At 49.0% G+C, this 22,269-nt stretch overlaps 1 protein-coding gene across 2 annotated transcripts in view; it reads left to right on the top strand.

Moving 5' to 3' along the window:
* Window positions 1-22,269, top strand: part of ADCK1 (aarF domain containing kinase 1) — a 121,538-nt gene that overhangs the window by 89,716 nt on the left and 9,553 nt on the right. For both annotated transcript variants that reach the window (XM_086709143.1, XM_086709142.1), the window contains 2 exons: window positions 217-375; window positions 8,920-9,036. In XM_086709143.1, the coding sequence (XP_086565269.1) occupies window positions 217-375; window positions 8,920-9,036 (276 nt within the window). The remainder of the gene's footprint in view (window positions 1-216; window positions 376-8,919; window positions 9,037-22,269) is intronic.

Raw genomic sequence — 22,269 nt, 5'->3', positions numbered from 1 at the left:
AGGGCTTGGCACATGGGAGTCGTGGCTGCTGGCAACTGTTGGGCTTTTATCCTCTTGGATTTGAACTACAGAGATGGGCCCCTGAGGAGCAGAGAGGCCTTACTTCAGAGGAGGCCTGGGGAGCTGTTTCTGCCTGGACCCAGGCGGGAGGGCCGGGACCCGAGCTTCTGTGGTGGGTGCCGTGGGCTGACTGACGGGGTGTTTGGTGCATTTCAGGTGCTCGTCCTGGCTGTGAAGCAGCTGTTTCCAGAGTTTGAATTCATGTGGCTGGTGGACGAGGCCAAGAAGAACCTGCCTTTGGAGCTGGATTTCCTCAACGAAGGGAGGAATGCTGAGAGAGTGGCCCAAATGCTCAAGCACATTGACTTCTTAAAGGTGGGAGGGGCAGGGCAGTGGAGGCAAGGTGGTCTGGTGAGAGAGCACAGGGAAGGCCCGTCCCTGCCCTGAACATTCCCCCTGCAGGACATGAGTGGGGATGCCCCCTTCCTGAGTCTTCTTTCCGAGGATGGATGATTTGTTCCTAGTGTTGCTCCTTAAAGCTCTTGAAGGTAGCATTACAAAGAAATGCCAAATGTGATCGTTGGCCTGTCAGTCAAACAGATGTTTATTGAATGATTGGCAATTCTGAGACATTGAGTGCTACCCAATAAGTGCTTACCCTGTAAGCTGGGTCTCTGCCTCCGTGAAGCATGGGATGCTGCTGCTGCTGCTGATGGTGGTGGCTAACGCAGCTGAGCTCTGGCGCTGTTCCTACCATTATATGTATATTACCTCGCTTAATATAGTCAGTTCTGTTATAATACAACGTATGTTTTCCTAGAAATCTCCACAGGATGCAAAAATCACACAACAGAAACCACAGGGCTTCTTGGGGGGAAAATAGGGCTAGGCTTACCCCAGTGCCAACAGCCACATGAAAAGGTGTTCTGCATCACTCGTCATCAGGGAAATGCAAACCAAAGCCACACTGAGGTATCACCATGTACCAGTCAGAATGGCTAGAATCAAAAAGACAAGAAATAACAAGTGTTGGTGAAGATGTGGAGAAAAAGGAACCCTCGTGCACCTTTAGTGGGGATGTAAATTGGTGCAGCCACTGTGGCAAACACTTTTGGAAGTTCCTCAAAAAACTAAAAACAGAACTAACATGTGATCTAGTAATTCCACTCCTGGGTATTTACCCAAAGAAAAAGCCCACTAAATTTGAAATGTGTTTATTGCGGCATTATTTACAAAAGCGAAGATGTGGAAGCAGCCCAAATGTCCATCCACAGATGAATGGATAAAGATGTGATATATGTATATGTACAGTACTTACATATATATATAGTCAGTATATAATATTACCAAATGATGTATATACACACACACATCTATAATATTCCATTGTATATATTATATATATATTCCACAATATATATTATGTATATATAATGTATATATTATATATGATGGAATATATACTATTATATATAATGATATTATATAATGTATAATATTATTATACATATACCATTATATAATATATAATCCATTATATATATTATATACATTCCACAATATATATTATGTATATATATAATAATATATATAATATAACACATAATATATATACTATATACTGAAATATATATAATATATGTGCCATTATATATATTCTAGTATATGTATTACATATATTTCAGTATATATTATATATTATACATATTCCAATATATATAATGGAATATTATTCAGCCACAAAAAAGAACGAGATCTTTCCATTTGCATCAACTTGGATGGACTAGAGTATGTAGTGCTAAGTGAAATAAATCAGAGAAAGACCACATATGATTTCACTCATGTGGAATTTAAGAAACAAAACAGATGAACAAAAGAAGACAAAACAGGCTGAAATACAGAGAACAAACTAGTGGTTGCCAAAGGGGGGGATGTGGGTGGGGGGATGGGTGAAATTGATAAATGGGATTAAGAGTACACTTATTGTGATGAGCACTGAGTAATGTATAGAATTGTTGAATCACCCACCTGAAACTAATAGAACGTTGTATGTTAATTACACGTCAGTAAAAAAAAAAATAACAAAAACAGACAATTCGCAAAAGAGAAAATGCACATTTTAAGAAATGTCACCAGTGACCCAGAAAATAAAAGAAGGTGGGAACCTTAGTGAAAGCAGTGGTGTAGTTTTTGCACACATTAAATGGCTGAGAAGTGGGGCGCCTGGGTGGCGCAGTCGGTTAAGCGTCCGACTTCAGCCAGGTCTCGATCTCGTGGTCCGTGAGTTCGAGCCCCGCGTCAGGCTCTGGGCTGATGGCTCAGAGCCTGGAGCCTGTTTCGGATTCTGTGTCTCCCTCTCTCTCTGCCCCTCCCCCGTTCATGCTCTGTCTCTCTCTGTCCCAAAAATAAATAAACGTTGAAAAAAAAAATTAAAAAAAAAAATGGCTGAGAAGTACGTAAGGCAGCAGAACACGGGCCTCTACCTTGACATCTGCTTGTGAAACTGGGCATCAGAGGAGTTGTTGGAGTGTTGTTCTGAGGTGTGGACGGAGGGTCGTCTGAAACTGGATGGAAAGTGATGATGGCGGGTGTATGCACGTGGCAACGTTTAGGTGTGCGTCTGTGTGTGTTGTGTGTGCCCATGTCGTGCAGTTCAGCTGAAGCAGTTTCCTGAGGTCATACAGTGCTTCCTGTGGATGACAGCCCATAGAAGCAAGTGCAAAATTTGGATTAGGATCAAACTGACCCCTGGTAGATCAGTCACATCGGAAAAAGTTTGTGTTTTCAACTACTGTAGAACTGCCTATATGGTGACAGAAGACTCCTCCTGAGGGAAATGATATCGAGTGATACGAAGTAGCAGCTCTGTACGAGGTCCACTGGTAAGTGTTCTAGAGATTTGGGAGAGGGGACTCCCATGGTAGGGAGTAGGGTAGGGTAGGGAAGGCTCTGCCGAGGAGGTTGCCACTGGCGCTGGCCTTTGAGGACTGGCCTGATGGTCCCCACGGGCTCCATGGGGGTTGGGATGAGAGAGATGCACGTCACCGCCACTGTTCTTAGAACACATTAGGTCTGTGGCGGGGTGTGGACCCGTTTACCTAGGGGCTCCTCTTCATGGTGCAGGGGCTGGGCCCCTCTGGTAGTCTGTATAGAGAGCTTGGCTTTCAACTCTTTGAAGAGATCAGGCCCTTCTCTCTTCACTCAGGAAGCCTGGAGCATGTGGGAAGGGAGGCCACAGAGCCTTTAGGAGCTCCAGGTGCTTGTTCCAGAGCAAACAGTCAAGCAATGCTCTTCTTGGGGAGGAGGGTGTTTCAGTGCATTGAATGGGAAGGTCTTTTGCTCTGTACTAAAGTGTTCGTGGCTTCTGAAGACATCCGAAAAAATGGAGGTAATTAACAGAGATGGGGAGACTGAGGGTGTGTTTCTACTAGCCACCTGAGAATCCTGAAGCTCAGCTCATGGGAGGGAAGCTGCAACTGTGGGTCAATGTAGTGTCTTGACACTGATTTTGGTGAAAGATGTAGCCATTGGCAAAGTTTGACTCTGAGTGAGTTGAGAGCCAGGTCTGTCTAAATGCCTGCTGGACACTTGACTGGCTTTTCCTTGTAAATCTGCGTGTACAGACCCTCTTGTGCCTGTAAATCCAGATGTGCAGACTAGATCTAGTAATCCTGCCCCAGCCTTGAAGTTCAAGCCACCAATAAAATAAAAACTTGGCTCTCTTAGACAAGGAGTGAGACTAATTAGCATAGTGCTGTGGAGTCTAAACTATGTTTGCTTCTACTTGCATATCCCGTTCCTTCATTCCTTTATCTCACATTTCCTGAGCTTGTTGCTCTGCTAGGAGCTAGGGGTACCTGGATGAGTAGAAGAGGGTTTGGCTTCTACCTGAGCAAACTTCCCATCTAGCGGGGACAAACACACTGTTGCCACAGTGCAGGTCTGTGCCATGCACGTAGGTACATACTGTGGCAGAGACTTTGCTGTGTTTCTGTGGATGCCCGAGAGCAAGTACTTAATTCTACTCAGGATAAAGGAGCTCAGAGCGGGGTTCCAAGAAGTGTTGATTGTACAAAGGGATAGGCAGTCCTTACTAAATGTTTCTTCTGCTGCCCTGAACACTTTGCGGGTACCATGACATTGAATCCTGCCAGCAGCTATCATCCCCTTTTACAGATGGCAGTCTTAGAGTAGAGGGGCTAGGGCTACAACCCAGATTTTCTGATTTCATCTCTGGTGCTCGCCTGAGGACATTCTGTTGCCTCTTACCCGGCAGGGGTGCTCCTCAGCACCAGAACTATGAACCTGACAAACAGAACCATCTCCTTCACCGTTCCCATGGAAACAGCAGATCGTCCTCTGGCTGAGGCCAACTAGCGCCTGCCAGACCAAGACATGTAATAATAATAATAACACAAATTTTTGAAATGAGGATGCCAAATGGGTGAATAATTAATGTAACGATTCGACCTGCTGCTTCTAAAACCCACACACTGTTCCTAAGACAATGGTGCTACTAGGGCTCCTGAGTAATTAATTTTGCTTAAACACATAACAAGTGGGAAGCGAATTTTGCACTGTGAACCCAGTTCAGCTCTTAAAACTGGAGATAGATTGCTTTTGCACACTGGCACCCCATCACAACATCTGTGCGTAATTAAGCCTCAGTGAAGAGTTTACCTCTCAGTGTGTGAGGCATCTTCCAGTGGGGCTTAATAACCTCAGCCCCACGCCATAAATCTCGGAGCCTCAGACGAGCTCTGAATGCAAATGTGGTGTCAGGGAGACTGGGAGAGGGCGAGAGGGCAGCCAGGCTGAACGGTCAAGACCAGGGCATTTGTGGATTTGTAGTCAGAGTGTGTGTGTGTTATGGGGAGGGGACAGAGCATGCGGTGAGGTTTGTGACTAACCCAGGGGACAGCTGGGGACAAGGTAGGAGGGAGAAGCCTTATAGCCATGGGGTTTGAGGCCGGAAGACATGAGAGTGCACCTGCACATGTCACGGCAGGGTAGCTAAAGTGGTCGTCTCCAGAGCAGGGCCACTCCAGGGTTCCTTAGTGCAAGGTTAGGATCCTGCGACTCTCCAGAAGTTGTGGGCAGATCTTGAGGGATGTGTATGCTTTTGGAGAATAATTTCCCACAAATAAAGATTAAGAACCACTGATATATGATAATTAGTGTGAGTTAATAATTTTCACATGTCTATGCAATGTTAGACACCTTTTTAAAAGTGCTTTGTGTATATTTACTTTTTAAAAAAATGTTTATTTTTGAGAGAGATACAGAGCACGAGTGGGGGAGCGGCAGAGAGAAAGAGGGAGACACAGAATCCGAAGCAGGCTCCAGGCTCTGAGCTGTCAGCACAGAGCCTGACGTGGGGCTTGAACTCATGAACTGTGAGATCATGACCTGAGCTGAAGTCAGATGCTCAACTGACTGAGTCACCCAGGCGCCCCTATTTACTTTTTAATGTTTGTTTATTTTGAGAGAGAGAGAGGGACAGGGAGGGGCAGAGAGAAGAGGGAGGCACAGAATCTGAAGCTGGCTTCAGGCTGCTGTTTGCACAGAGCCCGATGTGGGGCTTGAACTCACGAACCATGAGACTGTGACCTGAACTGAAGTCAGAGCTTAACCTACTGAGCCACCCAGGTGCCTCGTATTTGCTCTTTAATCCTTATCTAGCCATATGAGGGAAATGCCATGATTAGCCCCATGTCAATGGTGTGGAGATTAAGGCCCAGAGAGATGAAACCATTTGCCTGAGGTTACACAGCTTCCCGTAAGGAGCAGAGGCAGGTTCTGGATGGAGGCAACCTGGCCCCAGGGCCTGCATGTTAAATCACTGTGCTATTCTGCCTTCATGATAATTCATGGGGCACAATAATTTATTGTGCTGAACTGTCTGTAGTATTAGCTCTTAGCCCTGGTTGTGTATCAGAACCACCTGTGATACTCTGTACGACTGTCATATGGCAGCTGATGCTTGTCTAGCAGGTGCTAAGTGTGTGCTGCTGTGTCGAGTGCCAGGACTCCACACATGCTAGTGGGAAGTTGGGGTTGTTGCTTCAATGTCGTCGCCTTTTTTCAGGTAGAAAGCTGGCACTCGGAGAGGTCATGCAATGTACCTGCAGTCACATAGCTTGGAGGTGGCAGAACCAGGGCTCCAGCCTGACGATCTGACTCCGGGTCTGTGCTCTGCTTCCCTGGGCTCCCTCAGGTGATGGGCACTGGCCCAGGCAAACTGGGGCCTGCTTCACAGTTGTGTTCACCAAAGCGCAGGAACAAAATAGAAGCGTGAGGTCAGGGCCAGATTATGAGGTTGAGGCCCAAGGTCTTGAGCTGGAATTTTCCATAATCTGTGCCTTCCTTCTTTGGATCAGGACTGGCCCCAGCATGGGGGTATGTGGAGCCCACGGGAGTGGGGCCTGTGATCTTTATCAAGGAGATAGACTTTGGATCTAGAGTCCTGATGGCCAGGGTGTGACCCTTGGGCCTCGCTGGCCATGAACCTCCCTAGGTTCAGTTTTGTTTGGAGGAGGTGGTGGGTTCTTTTCATTGCCTCTTTAAAATGATTCTCTTTCATCTTTCCCTACTGTGATGGGAGGAGAAGAGTAAGGCATGGGGATGAAACACTGGTTTTGGGGTGAAGGGAATTTCATCTTACACTTCAAACCCTCCTGCCCACAGGGTAACTTAGGAGCAAGTTGTCTACCTTACGTCCCACTGTCCAGCCAAGTTTCTCCTAACTGTGCAGGGAGCAGATCTGCCTTTTGAAGTCCTTTCTGTGGTGTCGCCATCGGGGGGCAGTTGCCAACCTACCTGAACTCTCATGGCAAAGCTCTCTACCTCCCGGTTTGGTATTCTGTCATCTGAGATCTAAGCCGGTGCCGCAGAGGGCCATCATATTGTCAGACAGGGATGGCTGCATCTGGGGGGAGACCGGGGAGAAAGGTGGAGGCGGGGGGAGTGCAGCCTCCCACTGCCCTTATTAACAAGGCCAGAGTCTCCAGTCTTTGGGTTTTTCTCATCCCATCTGTGGCTCTTTCAAGCTGTTTTCCATGTTGCCCCAGGCAGACCCAGATGGGGGATTCGACCTCATGTCCCTGCAGCCCCTGGTGCCCACTGCCAAGCTTAGGTTTCCAAACAAACCCGGGGAAGAACTTAACCCCAAAATGTGTCCCTTCCCTTTGGAAGCCATGGTCAAGGACAGCAAACTTGCACTCATATTTTTAAAGGTAGCTTTTGAGAAGTGCCAAGCAGGACTGAAATTTCAGTTCACAGTCCTAGAGAGTCACAGATTTCTCTAGCCCAGATTTTCAAATGGCCCAAACCGTAGGAAAGTAGCAAACCCAAATGACACCTTGACTTCAGTTGGGACCCTCGTTCCAGGAAGCCCAGGGTGTTTTACTGGTATGGGCAGCCCCAGTTATCCTCAGAGCTCCTTGCAATGGGGCAGGAACAGTCCTTTGTAAGGAGGAAAACTGAGGCATTGGAGGTTAAGTGGCTGGACTAAGACATGGCAGAGTTAGCAGAAGTAGGAAGGGAAACAGGTTTCTTGACTTGAGCACTGGGGTCTTGCTGCCAGATGAGTTTTGGGGGGTCGAGATGAGGGAAGTCCTTATTCCTCAGAACCCTTGAATTAACTGCCCTAGTTTCTTTATTTGTATGTGGAAACAAGCCCATCAAGTTGTTGGGGAAACGTGACATGCTAAATATCCCAGTAATTCCTTCGTCCTGGCATTGGTGGCACTCTTGGCTGTCACTCACTCATATGGCAGCCCAGCAGCCATTGGTGCGGTCTGACCTCCTGCCTAATCCTGGTGAAATCTGTTCTTTTTTTTGGCTATTGGGTGTTCTTAGAGTCCGAGGGAGTTGGAGAGCATATCAATTAGGAATGCATTTGTCTACAGGTAACCAACAGCCCAATTTAGAGTATCGTAAACAAACAAAAAAGATTTATTTTCCTCACATGGCAAGAAGGCTTACAGCAGTTGCCTGCTGATATTGTGTTAGTGGTTTGACCGTATCAGGGCAGGCATCTCTGATTTTCTTGGACTTTTCCTCATGGTTGCAAGATAGCTGCTGCAGCTCCAGGTATCGCATTCACTTTCAAAGTAGGACAGAAGGGTAAGAAGAGCTACACCATTTACAAACATCCCTTTTTATGAAGAAAATAAAAACCTTCCCAGAGCTTCTAGCAGACCTCCACTCATAAGCCAGAACGGTGTCCTGTGGCCATACTGATTGCAAAGCAAGCAGGGAAAATATTTCGTTTTTCCTATCTCTGGGGAAGAGGAGGGTTGGGAATAGGTACTGGGTTAGGATCCAGCATTGTCTGCCACAGAAGACCTGTAGGAACAGGCATGAGAAAACTCAGGACTTCCTTACTGAAAAATTTATCATCCAGTAAAAAAATTTGTTCTTTGGTTAACTCATTCATAAACATACACATATAATATATCCATTGCACAGGTGTAGAAGCTGAGGCAAAGGGATGAGATTCATGTGAGGAGCTTGCAATTGGCCTAGTGAGAGAGGGAAATAGCTTTTAATGCCAACTCTGGCTCAGGTATGGGGGGTTCCACACCTTTTCCCCTAAGTCCCAGTTTTACTTTTGGCTCTTAATTGTGTCTGGAGGCACTGAGGAGGGTGGGGAAGCCGTTCTATGGTCCCCAAGCAGGAGGGGGTCTCTAACGGAAGGACCAGAGGCCTTGCTGGCAGAGGAGGCAGCCTGGCCTGCCCTCCTATCTTGGCCCGACCCTCGCTTTCCCCACCTGTTACTGCTCAGGTCCCACTCAGGCTTCGTCTCCTGTTCCTGGCAGGAGCATCTGCCCTTGCCTGGCTCACTGTACCTTTCTGTGGTCCTGGCCCCTAGCTTCCGGCCCGCCAGCCCTTCTGACCTGCTCTTTCCCATTTCAGGTCCCCCGCATTTACTGGGAGCTGTCCACCAAGCGGGTCCTTCTGATGGAGTTTGTGGATGGCGGCCAGGTCAACGACAGAGACTACATGGAGAAGAACAAGATTGATGTCAACGAGGTGAGGTTGAGCTCTCATGGCTGCAGTGAGAGGGACACGGGCTTTGTCGGGGCTGCCCACCGAGGGCAGGTATGTCCCGGTGAGGTCTCACTGCCTTGAAATGGACCTGTTGACTGAAGAATTACAATGTCGCTGAGCACCAAGCACCCTTCCAGGGCGTCCAGTCCAGTCCTCTGCCTTGTCTCCTAAGGTGGGGGTTGGGAGCACACAGTGGGGTGCAGGCACATGCTAAGGCCCTGGTGGTAGCCCCTGCCTGGACAAGTGATTACCATGTGTCTTCTTGGGCCATCTGCACCCCACAGAGCTGAGCGGCCCCAGAGAACAGTGGTGTGAAATCTGTGGGACTTACTTCTTCTGCCCCCGTGGGGCGTGGGCACAGCTTCTTCCCACTTCCGCCGTCCCCTCTCCCTGCCACTCCCGGACCTCAAGGGATCAGGCCAGCAGGGGACAGCAGGAGCCAACTGCTTCTACTTCAAAGAGCTATGAGAAAAGTGACGCTTCTGTCTCCCACCTCCTGCCCTGTTGATCTCAGGGAAAGAAAGCTGGCCAGTGGGGTGGGGACTGTACCCCATTTTCTTCTTCTTGATTGCCATAGGGTCTTACAGGTACGGGTGGAGTTGTGCTTTTTCAACAGTGCCCATCATTTTTGTAGTCCCTCCTATGAGCTGGGTATGTGGGTTCAGAGGGGACCACACATATTTCCCTTCTTTAAGGAGCTCCCCACCTAGTGTTGCAGTCGGGTACGCAGCTAAATCCTTGCCGCCACCCCGCAGCAGCAGGAGGGGGGTGGGGGAGATCCCAGAGAGCAGCAAGGAGGAAGTGCTGGCATCTGCTGTGGGTGGGCTTCCCCAACAGGATGAGTAGGGATCTGCGGGGTAGAGGAGTTGGGGGGGGGGCAGCGATGGCACTGCAAGGAAGGGGAAGGGAATGGGAAGTTTGGCAGGGTTTCCAGGGAGAAATAGTGGAGGAATAGGGTGGGCGCAGGTAGTGAAGACCTCCGGCAGGACCCCGGAGGTCCTGGGGAGTCACAAAGGGTGTTAAGGATCGTAATGACGTGATCTAGCCCTCTGGGTAGGCGAGAGGAGGGAGTGGAGAGAGGTGAATGCTCTTCCTTTCCCTACTCCAGGCAACATATGAAGATGAGCCTGTGGTCCCAGTGGTGGGATGGCCCAGAGGAGGAAGCCATGCCCTGGCTCAGCACATGAGCCAGTAGAATGGTAGGAGAGTGTGTGGTTTGGGAGCCCAGGCCTCCGGGTGTCTGTGTGGCCTCTGTCAATGGGGGCAGTGACAGTACCTCCTTCTACGAAGATTATCAGGACCACACGAGTGCTTAGCATGGTGCCTAGCATGTACTTAGTGCTCTGATTTGGAAGCAAGATTGTTGTTGTTTTCATTCTTTTTAAAAATCTTTTTATTTAAAGTTTTTTTATTAAAAATTTTTTTTAATGTTTATTTTTGAGAGAGAGAGAGAGAGACAGAGTGCATGCAGGGGAGGGGCAGAGAGAAAGGGAGACACAGAATCTGAAGCAAGCTCCAGGCTCTGAGTTGTCAGCACAGAACCCGATGCAGGATTCGAACTTACGAGCCATGAGATCATGACCTGAGCCGAAGTTGGACGCTTAACTACTGAGGCACCCAGGCACCCTGATTGTTGTTTTCATTCTTACCTTTGGGCTCTGCCCTTTCCTCCTTCTTCCTTTTCTCCTTCTTCCTTTCCTCCTTCCTCCTTTATTCACTTCACAGGGAGTGAATGCCTAACTCCCTGGGCCGGGCCCTTTTCTCTATTACAAACTTGGGAGGAAGGTCTTAATGTCTTCATTTTGCAGTTGAGGAATCAGAGATTCAGAGAGGGGAGGTAACTTTCCCAAGGTCACACAGCTAGTAGAGCTAGGATTGAGACCCAAGTCCCTCTGACTCCACTGTTTTTTAGTTCATAAAAGGAGGGGCTTTTCTGGAAGAGATCTCCCTTTGGGGGCTGGGAAAATATAAGAAAAGGACTGTTTTTTAAAAAAAATTTTTTTTTAAGTTTATTTATTTTTGAGACAGAGAGAGACAGAGCATGAACGGGGGAGGGTCAGAGAGAGAGGGAGACACAGAATCGGAAGCAGGCTCCAGGCTCTGAGCCATCAGCCCAGAGCCCGACACGGGGCTCAAACTCATGGACCGCGAGATGGTGACCTGAGCTGAAGTCGGATGCCCAACTGACTGAGCCACCCAGGCACCCCAGAAAAGGACTGTTTTAATTGAGCTCTCCACTTTACAGATGTCAGGGAACTCAGAGGAAGAGCAGGTGTCTTTCCCTAGGTCGCTTGGCCAGTAGCACAGCTTGGGTCTTCTGACTGCTTCTGTCACTGTTGCCTTCTAAGGTGGGCCTGGGGAGGGTATCTGGGTCAAGCTCCCACACAGGAAGGAGGGAGGAGACCTGCTTGCCCATCTCTTCCACTGTTGGTTGGGGTGGGGTGGGTCCTGTGTTTAGCCAGGGATCCTCTGCCCACCAGGACCCTCTAGTACAAAGTCTTTGGCTCTAGTGGGGAGGGGAGGGAGATCGCTTCTGGCTTTTCCTGAACAGCTTTAAAGGGAGCAGGGTCCTTCCGATTCTGTGTCTCCCTCTCTCTCTGCCCCTCCCCCGTTCATGCTCTGTCTCTCTCTGTCTCAAAAATAAATAAAACGTTAAAAAAAAAAAAAAATTTAAAGGGAGCAGGGTCTCTGCCTGCTGATCAGGAAAGATGCCAGAGGCCCATGCCTTCCCTTCCCCCACCAGGTTGCTGGCATTTACTTACTGCCAGCTGCGGTGGGATTTTCATTGCAGCAGCACCCCCAAATCCATTAATCTCTTTGGATACAGTGAGTTCAGGGCTGTAATGGTGTTTTATCAGCGGCAGCTTTGATTTTCAAAGACAACTGCAAACAAAGATGTGCTCTGCTATAGTTCTTGCTCTCGTGGCTGAGTGCTGTCCTGGGAGGACGGGCAGCTGGGCTGGAGGTGGCCTGCAGGAGCTGGGCAGGGTGATGCCCTCTGAGAGCCTGGGCTCATCTGCCCCTGCCTCTACCCCTCTTTAAATGGCCTTGCAGATAAGGCCAGTGTTCTGTGCAGAGCAGACGCTCAGTGGATGTCCTCTGAATTAGTGGAGAACAAATAAGCCGGCCTCATGCCCTGGGTTAGCCTCTGTGAGGCAGGGCTGGGGTAGAGCGTTGGTGTTTTGTTCTCTGTGGACATGCAGAGTGGGGCAGGCTGATATCAGAGTGATTTGGGGAAAACAACAGCAGTAATAATAATTATAAGCAACTAAGATGTGCCAGGCACGTGACACATGTCGTCTCTACTCCTTACAGCTGTCTTGTCAAGGGTGAGATGAGAGACCATAACCCCATTTATGGATGAGACAGCTAAAGCTCAGAGAGGTCAAATGACTTGTCCAACCTCACACAGCTAGTGGGGACAGAGCCCAGCCGTTTGAACACAGTTCTGTAGGACATCAAAGTCTTTGCTCCTCCACCTTCTCCCTCCCCCTCTCGGGGATTGGCCTGGGGCTGCGGTGGAACCAGGGCCAGCCGGGTGACGGCCGCATCAGTAACTCCTTGGAGAAGGAGGTGTAGAACTGACTGAGAAGCTCTGTCCACCACACAGGCACTATCTGAATGCAACCCTTCTCCCTTTAACTCACGTCAGGTACGGTTTTTTCCATTTCATGTAAACATTGTTCCGTTTTTAGAGAGATGAGGAGGAGATAAGCAGTGCGTGAGCAGGGCTGAGCATCACGCCTGATGTCTGGTTGATGCTCCAAGTTGGTAGTTGATTATTACCATCATGGGGCGCTATCCTTTCTTCCTTTACCTCCTTATACCATTAGCGTTTACCATCCCTGTGCCAGGCCCTTTCTACATTGTAAACTTAGGAGAGACGGCTTAGTGTGTCTGTATTTACAGGTGAGGAATCGGGAGACCCAGAGAGGGAAGCTCCCAGATCTGGATGGCACACTTCCATCGTTTCCACATGGATTTCCCACGTAATCTCCAGCCAGATAAAGATGCAAATTGTTTCTAGCCCTCTGGCAGGCTCCCTCACCCTCACCAGAATTGCCTTTCTGACTCTGTCACCAGAGGTCACTTCCACTCACCGCTGAAGTTCATATACGCGGAATCACACAGTGTAGTCTTTTGCCGTCAGTCACCTGTGGGTCTTTTCTGGAAGCTGTGTTCTCTTCCATTGGTCTATTGGTCCATCCTTGCAATAGTACCACACTGTCTTGTTTACTTAATTCCTCAGTCCCCTGCCCCTGGCGTCTGGGGTCTGCATGATCTGGGAGTGTCTTTAGTATTCTGAGATGTTGTCATTAAATATGTCTCCAGAGAACTCAGGCTGGGCAGTGGGTGGTGGCCCATGTGCTCTACTGTGCTGTCACTGACCATCGGTGATATTGGGAGAAGACTGGGGACAGGCCCTACTTTACAGAAAATAATCTGTTGTGTCTCTTACCAAGCAGCATCAGAGCCACAGGCCGCATGGAACACTAGTGGGGGTGAAGGTGTGTGTGTGTTTGTGTGCATGTGGTTTGAAGACTCCACGTTCCTGAAGCCTCTTCTAACGGACTTCTGAGGTTCTGAAGTCTCCTGAGGACTGTGGAGCTCCATGGGCTGGTCCTGGAGTGAAGCCCTCCATAGGACAGCCTGGCTAGGAGTATTCCTCGGACAGGGAAGTACAAGGGACAGACAGAAGTGATACGGGGCAAACATCTCACTCCGTATCCTGGGCACTAGGGTGTTTAGTGGCATCTCGGCTGCCACAGGCAGGTTCCTCAGCTTGGAGTTGGGGCTCAGGAAGTGGCTGTAGAAGGAATCGCTTTGCAGGTGGATGGGGATGACTCCAGACCCCCAGCCGCTTACTGGGTCAGCCCCGCTCCACTTTGGAGAGGCCCCTCACCCTGCAGCATCCCAACCTAGCTGAGCCTAGCATGTGACAACCTGAAGACCAGTCTTAGTAGCCAGTATCCGATAGACTCAGGTAGAGGAACACCAGGTTCGGAGGCAGAAGACCTAAGTCCAAGCTCTAGCTCTGCCAGTGGCTTGCTGTGTGACCTTGGACAAATCACTTCCCCTCTCTGGGCCTCAGTTTTCTTGCGGAAGGCATTGGATTGGCTGGGCTTGAAGGGTACGTCCCGCTTGAATATTTTACACAGCAGTGATTCCTGGCTTGCTGGGGAGCTAAGACTTCACCCATCTATTTCAGAATCACCAGGGGGAGCTTATTTTACAATACAGATGCCTGCTCCACCCCAGATTTATTCCAGAATCTGGAGTGGAAAGGGTTGCAAGAATCTGCGTTTTAGCAAACTTCAGGTGGTTCAGATGCTGACTAGAGCCCAGCAGCCACCCACCACCCGCCACCAGGCCAGCCTCCAGGCACGAGGCAGCCTGCCCAGGTGTGCTCGCTCACCTGGCGAGCATGAGGCCCTGGGGGGCCAGCAGCCTGCAGGGGCCCTCTTTTGTTTTAGTCTCTGCACCCGGAAACAGCACATTACCGAGGGCCTGACCTGCTGATCATATTTGCCAGTCACATTAAGAGCTGGTGACAGTGACTGTCATTGATTTTATTAAAAGTAAAGGTCGAGCAGGAGCATGCTTTCCTAGGCTGGATGGAGCCTCCTCAAACCAAAGGACGACTATTGATTGCAGACCTTTTATCGAAGGTTAATTGGATTTCAGTGAGTGTGTGTTTAAGACCCTGCCTGGGCTGAGGCTTAATTGAATTTGTGTGAAATTAGCTGAGAGAAAGGTGACAAAGTTGGGAGGTTGGGGGTGGTGGGGATGGGGCGTGGGGGCCCGGCAAGCAGACGTCTTCTGTCTGCCAGGAGTGGGGGTGGGTGCAGGGATGGGGGGCTTGCGAGAGATGCCTGGGAGCCAGCTGGGGGAAGAGGGCAGGGGGCTCCCAGTGCTCGTTTTGTTGACTTCGATTCAGTCCTCTGTCCTTGGGATGGCCCTCTGGGTATGTTGTGTGGCCCCCAGAGCCTGTCTTTTTGCCTCTCCGGAAAGTAAATCTTGCCTTGAGTCAAAGGTGGCGGGGTGGGTCGGGATCTGGGGTTCAGCTCTCTGGAAGCCTTCCCACAAATCCTCCCTTTTCAAGACCCCAACTCCTGTTTACAGAGGTGTCAGGGGCCCTCAGTCGCTGAGTCTCTGTGGGCTTGGGGCAGACATCAAGCGCCCCCCTTGCCAGCTTAGGGTCCCTTGTTGTCCTAAGCCCGTTCTCAGTAGCTGTCTGCTCCCCCTCTGGCAGCAGTCTTGCTCATCTCCTTTTCTCTGCCCTGTTGTTGGGGGCTCTTTGTATGGTTTCTGTTAGTCATTTTAGTGGGGTTGGGGATGGAGTGGAGTCAGTGCGCGGATTCAGTCTGCCACATTTAGCCAGAACCCCTGGCTGTGCTTCTTCCTTCCAGCAGTTTTAAAACCCATCCCCTGTCATGCTGGGAGCCGTGAAAGGGTCTCAGCTGTGTCTTTCGGCAGACGTGTATCACGCACCTACTGTGTGCAGGCACTGCGCATCGGTGCTGTACCCGAGGTGGGCACAGCGTGTGGGAGAAGGTGGTGCTGGGTGAGGCCTCACTGAGGCTGGGCGCTGTGGTGGGAGGCGCAGAGGGTTTCAAAGTAGCGGCACCCCGGGGTTGTGCCTGGCTCTGCCATTTGTTGGTCAGGTGCCCTTGGGTAAATTACTTAAACTCTGATTTTCCACCTCTGTGCAGGTGGTGTCACACCGGTACTTACTTCACAGGGTTCTTGTGCAGACTGCGGGCTGTGAAGTTTGTAAAAAAATCATTCATAATTTATGGTATCATTGTTCACAGAGGCATGTCTTCCTGAGAATGTTCTTTGCGCCCCTCCTTTCCATCTTCCTCTGTTGTCCTGGGTATGTAGACTTGGAAAATGAGCGGTGGTCATCGACTGAGCAAATGGTGACTCCCCATCTGTAAACGCCAGACTGCAGTTAGTCCCCCAGTTTCCCTGTGTTGAATACCACACTCAGTGGACCTTTGGCTCTATGTTAGGAGGTGCTTAGAGGACCAGGGAAGCAAGGCTGAAGAGGCACCAAGGACCCTACTTACTGAAATCACTAGAAAGAAATCATCTCCTCCCATCGTCCACATACAGAACTCCATAACTTGTCAGACCGAATCTTGAGAAGCATAGGGGATGTTAGAGAGATACAGGTGCATGAGACAGGTTCCTGGAGATTTCTCTCCCCAACAGCAGGGGTGTTAGGAGTGGAGTCGGCCTTCCTGGATTCTGGTACCAGCTCTGCTACTTATGAACCATGCTGCCTTGGTGAAGCCAGTCACCCTTTGGAAGCCCTAGCTGCCTCTTGTAAAGTGGGGTGCAGGAGAATAACCCATAGGATTGTTTGATGATTGAAACATGAAGCGTTGGGTGTAGTGCCCACAGCACATGCTCAATAGAAGTTGTTTTTATGCTGGAATTCCAACCCTCAGCCCCCTCTGTGGCACTAGTGGTCAAATAGTTGCCGGAAAGAGGAAATGTGTAGGGAAGAAACCCTTTCCCCATTTCTTCTATTGACACAGGTAAGGTGGAAGGATGTGGAAATATTTCTCTGGAGTGCGCTGTGCCCAAGGCAGGGGATGTCAGATGTCGACAGCTCTTCCTTAACTGTGTCTTCAATAGTCCTAGCCCCTAGGACTCAGTCCCTCTGGTCGCTGTGATCATTTGAACCTGTCTGGCCGGGAGACCCTTATTGGCCTTGGGGATACCCCCTGTCCTGGCTCTCAGGTGATGTGTAACCCAGAGAAGCTTTTGCCAGGCTCCAAAATTAGAGTAACTCCCCCAGCTGCCTCTAATTAACCCACTCACCACCTCTGTGGTTGGAGAGGCTCCCCATGTCTTCACACTTAGGGATTTCATCTCAATGTTGGCTCGTCCAAGATGGACCCTCTCCATGGATAGATTTGGCCTCACTGGGCAACAGCAGGTAATCTGAGGTTTATGGGTCCCCAGGGAGGTTCCAGGGCAGCGTAAGGGTGGAGAGTAAAATTCTGTAGGCAGTAGTCTGGTCTGGTCTTTCAGGCTCTCAAGAAGCCTGGCCATAAACTGACAGAGAGCAAGGAGAGTTTGAATTATTAACCTCTTTATAGTTAATATTGGGCTACTTACGTGATTATTAATATCCTGCAACACCAGCCTCCTGTTTCTTTGAGAGTTCTTGGCCTTGCTTGTATGACACCCCCAAGAACATAAATAGACGTTCCCTTGGGGGTGGGAATAAATTAATCCTTGCAATTATAGAATAATTAAAGCACTTTCAGCCAATTCAAGTTTTGAGAAAAATCCAAAAATAACTCCTTGATTTAAATATTATTTACTAAATTAATTCTTTACTCAGCCTTTTTATAGATTCCTGTTTTTTTTTTTTTTTTTAACCTCCCCACTGTCAGGGAATAAAGGCATTGAGTAATTACTAAAGTCACTTACATGAATGGACATTCTTTTTACATGGAACAATTAAAAGACTTGTCACTGACTTTTTTTCTAAAAAGAGCTATACTATGGCTTTAGTTAACAGTTTTTTGGTTAGAGAAGCAGTCCTGGATTTCCCTCTGAGACTCTTTTCTCCAAATGGAATGCCTTCTTGGATGCTGTGAGGACCTTCAGAGGGTTTTGCTGCAGCCCCTGCCTTTAGGGGCTTCCCTGTGAGTGGAGGAGGAGTATAGCGAGGTGATTGACAGCTTGTTCCCTGGACCCAGACCACCTGGGTTTGGAGCTTGGTTTCACGAACTGCTGGCTGGGCGGCCAAGCTTCTTTCCTTTTTTATGTATTTCTTCCTCCACTTGTCTCCTACAGAGGATGGCTGTGAGTCCATGGAAAGTGCCTGGAATGGTGCCTGGCATAGAGTGTTAGCTGTTACCATTCTAAGAAGATGGCATTTCCTTGTCTTTATGCAAATGCCACTGTCACAGGGCAGGGGGCAGCCTTAGAGGAACTGAACATTTTTGCAAAGGAGACATACACGTGGCCAACTGGTACATGAAAAGGTGCTCAGCATCACTCGTCGTCAGGGAAATGCAAACCTAAACCACAAGGAGATATCACCTCACACCGGTTGGAACGGGCATTGAGAAGCTAAGAGAGCGAAGTGTTTGTTGGTGAGCATGTGGAGGAAAGGGGACGCTTGTCTGCTGTTGGTGGGACTGCAGATTGGTGCAGCCACTGTGGAAAACAGTGTGGAGGTTCCTCCAAAAAGTAAAAATAAAATGACCGTATGATTCAGCAGTTCACTTCTGGGTATATACGTGAAGGAAATTAAGTCAGTATCTGGAAGAGATACCTGCATCCCCATGTTCAATGCAGTATTTATATTTGTTTACTCTTAATCACAAGACATAGCTAAATTATTATGGAAAGGGGATGGGAGAGAGGGTTGTGTGCCCAGCGATGGCCTTAGGTTTCTTCTGGGATCCTCGGTGTCTCTGAGTAAGAGGGGGGGCTGGCTGCCGTTCTCTGGGCAAAATGGTGCCAAGGCAGTATTTACTGAAACTCTGACAGATGTTAAGAAAAATTACCCAAAATTTAGAAATTAAGGGCAAGAGTGCGCAATGTGTCCTTTCACAGTCCTCCTTGGGTATTGTGCAGGCAGCCCACCGAGGGCTTTTTAATATCTAGAGAAATGTACTTTTGTTTGATTCTGCTGTTGACAATTAATTAGGGGCTCAGACTGAAGTCGTATGTCAACCTGTAGATCTTATCCTGTAGAGATATGCAAATAATTTCTGCCCAGGGGAAAAGATAACCTCAAAGGTTACGATTTCCTTACTGCTCTGTAGAGCAATAACCAGTTTTATATCTAATCCAGGAATCTCAGTCTCTTATTCCTGTTTAAGTTCCCATAAATACCCAGTCCCTCAAAATTCTCTGAACCTGCTCTTTTTGTGTGCTCCTCTATTGGCGAGGTGAACAATCTTTGACATGTATTCATCCTATATTCTTATGAGTTATGTTTTTAGCCTTTTGAAAATGAAACTTTGATCAAGTGATAATGGTTACGTTTTTTTCTCCAAGTCTTAGATCATAAGCTGCCACATCACAGCAAACACATTTGTGTGTCTTCTGTAGTATGAAGCACCTTGAGGTCTATGCAGATCTAGCAGACACATAGTGTATGGTATAGTATATAGTGTGGTATACAAAGTGCTTTCCCAGATGCGGTCACATTTTGACCTTGAATGTCGAGGTTACCCTGGGAGGAAGCAGAGCAGCTGGAATTAGTTCCACTTGACAGCTAGGGGAACTTAGACCCGGACTGAGAAGGCAGGTGACTTGTCCTCGGGTCACCCATGCCATGAGTGGCAGTGCCAAGAGGGCTCCAGAGCAAAGCTGACGGCATAGGCTGGTTTCCCCTCTTGTCTGTCTCTGTTGGTGAAATCTGGTGAAGGTGAACATCAAGAACAGCTCCCAGATGCAAAGACACCCAAGGAGGGGCAGCTGGCTGGGGTGTCGAAATGGAGGGGGCCACTTGCTGGCTTTGCCTGCATGTGTATGAGCTTCAGTTGGCAGTGCCTCTTGCTCCTCCTGCTCCGGCAGCAGCTCACTCCTCATGGGCAAGGGCTCCCCCGTCCTGAGTCCCCAGATCCCCGGGGGCTATCTTTCAATGTAGTAATAGGGGGCCCAGAGCGATTAGCAATATTTCAGAGAGCTCAGGGGAGATCATACATCTCCCCATGACAGGTCTGCCCAGACTAAATGAAATGTCATTTCTCTGCTTTTGGCTGGAATTCTGTCAGCTCAGTCTGGCTGTACTGCTTATCTTGGGCTGATCAGGAGCCCTGATTGGACCTTATATGCATCCTTGACAAATAAAAATGAATTATTACTTAATAAATGCAATTGGTTTGGCAAATGCATCCTTTCAGAGCATGGCTCCATGGAGCTCCGAAGAGCCTAACAAAAGGGCTTCTCAAAAGGGGACTTGCCGGCTCAGCCGGGACCAACTCCACTGGGCCCGCCTCCGAGGAAACAGAAAATGGTGGCCCTGGGACATCTGACATCTCAGCCTGAGGCTGAGCACCCGACCTGGGGCAAAGTCCTCCAAATGCCAGCAGAGTACCTGGCATTCATTTCCCCCAGCATGACATCGGAGAGGTGTCAGGACTTGAGACAACCTCTTTAACCCCGGTGTCTTCATCTCTTAAAAAATGTAATGGACCCTGGTCTGCCACTCTCCCAGGAGTGTTGAGAGGAGTCAGTAAAAACGGGGCTCCCAGGAGGGGTCACTGGGCTCCAAGCACCCGGATGTTCTCACTTGTGAGTGGCACTACTGTTGTTTCCGTTGTACAGAAGCCGAGAGTATCAGCAACCTGTTTAAGGTCACAGAGGTCACTTGAGAAGTGCAGACGTCATGAGCCTGCGTTACTAGAAGGCTGCGGAGTCACACCTGGCTTGGGTCCTGGCTCCACCTATCTGTAGTCCTTAGCTCTGTATAAGTTGCACCCCGATGAGTCTCAGCTTCTTATCTGCAAAATGGGGATCATAATTGTACCTACGTGTAAAGCTGTTATAAGGCTGTCAGCTATTGTAGGGTGATTCTTGATGATTTATTTTGGAGCCAATTACAATTGATTGGGATTCAGAAGAGATGAAGGGGGTTAGGATAAGCATGAAGGCAGGAACCACAGCATCTCAAAAAAACATAGGCAAGGGTTTTATTCATGTTGAAGGCAGAGTCCTATATTCACATGTTTGGCTTATTATTGGCAAGTGGATGCTGAGTAGAGCCAGTCTATGGTATGTAAATTATACCTCAATAAAGCCATTTAACAAAATAGAGCCAGTCCTTGCCATCTTAGGAGCTCATAATAGTGAGCTACATGGTCATTAGTCAAATAATGACACAAATAGTGTGCTAGTACCATGAAAGAATAGTACGGAGTTCTATGAGAGTTTATGCCAGGAGAACCTCATCTAGGCTGGGAGGTCAAGGAAGGCATCTCCAGAAAGGTGATGCTGAGCTGGGGTGGGGAGGAAGACAGAGGTGAACCAGGTGAAGGGAGGGAGGTGGGAGGAAGGCTCTTGGCAGACGGACTATCATGTGCAAAGGTCCTGAGGTAGGAAGGTACAGAGTCATTGGAGAAGAGAAAGAGCACAGACATGACTGTAGTATCGTGGCATGAGATAAGACCAGGGAGGGAGGCTGGGCCTGGTTGTGCAGGGCTTTGTAGGCAAAGGAAAGGAATTGAACCTTCATCTTAAGACCCTACTTCTTGTGTTTCCCACCCGTGGGCCCCAGCTCCTCTCCTCTGGCTAGGACATATTTGCTAGTGACCATGGGGTCCAGCAGGGACTGAGAGAAATGTCAAGGGCAGTGTGTGTCCTGGGGCATCAGCTTTGTGAGTTGAGCCTCTCTTTGTCCTCTGGAAACCCATTGGCAGACCATCTGTGGGCCCAGGTCTGGTGCTATTCAGCAGCTGTTCCCTAGCTGGGAAGAGGCTTTTAGCTTTAATAAAAAGGGAGTAAAGATAAGAAGACCGCCTCGGCATGGAGGGCAGCAGTGACAGGATGATTTAAATGGCCTCTCCAGTGTCATTTCTTCTGTGCAGACATCATAAATCAGATTAGCCCTGGTCTCTGGCGGGGAGGCGCGAAGGGAAAGGGGCCTGAAGGAAAGGGGAGCAGGGCTATGACTCTGGGTCCTCCTGGGCCTCCATCCCAGAGCTGGTGGGACAGCTCTAGGGGGTGCCAGGGTAACGTATTCCTGACCCACAGCCCTCTAGACCTGCTTGTTGGAGAAAGGGAAGTTGGGATGGGGTCACAACCACTCCAGCTCTCCAGCTCATCTTTAGCTTTGGTGGGAGAATGAAGATCCTGAGAAGAGAATAGGGAAGAGAAGGATTGGGGAAGAGTGGAGGGCAGGGGTTGGGGGTGGGAGTTACAGCCTTTGGGCATGTTTGAAGCAGTGGTTCTACCTCGTTCTATATTATGGTCACCTTGGGAACTTTAAAATAAGTGCTGATGCCTGGGACCACCTCTAACACTTCTGAGTTCTCGGTAATTCTAATATGTGGCTGAAGTTGAGGATAACTGGATTAGAACTCAGCTGCTGTCTTAAACTCAAGAACTATACAATCACAAGCCATTCGTCCCACCATGACCACTCAGGCCCACCCAGCACTGCTGGCCTTCCTCTTGAAAGTGACCAGATTGAGGGGCCAGTGTCGAAGTCTCTGAGATAGGTATTCATGTGGT

This window comes from Puma concolor, chromosome B3 (assembly GCF_028749965.1).
Source record: "Puma concolor isolate L17-30 chromosome B3, mPumCon1.1.hap2, whole genome shotgun sequence".
Lineage (NCBI taxonomy): Eukaryota > Metazoa > Chordata > Mammalia > Carnivora > Felidae > Puma > Puma concolor.
The sequence above is the reverse complement of the archived record's forward strand: the minus strand, read 5'-3'. Positions and strand labels throughout refer to the sequence as shown.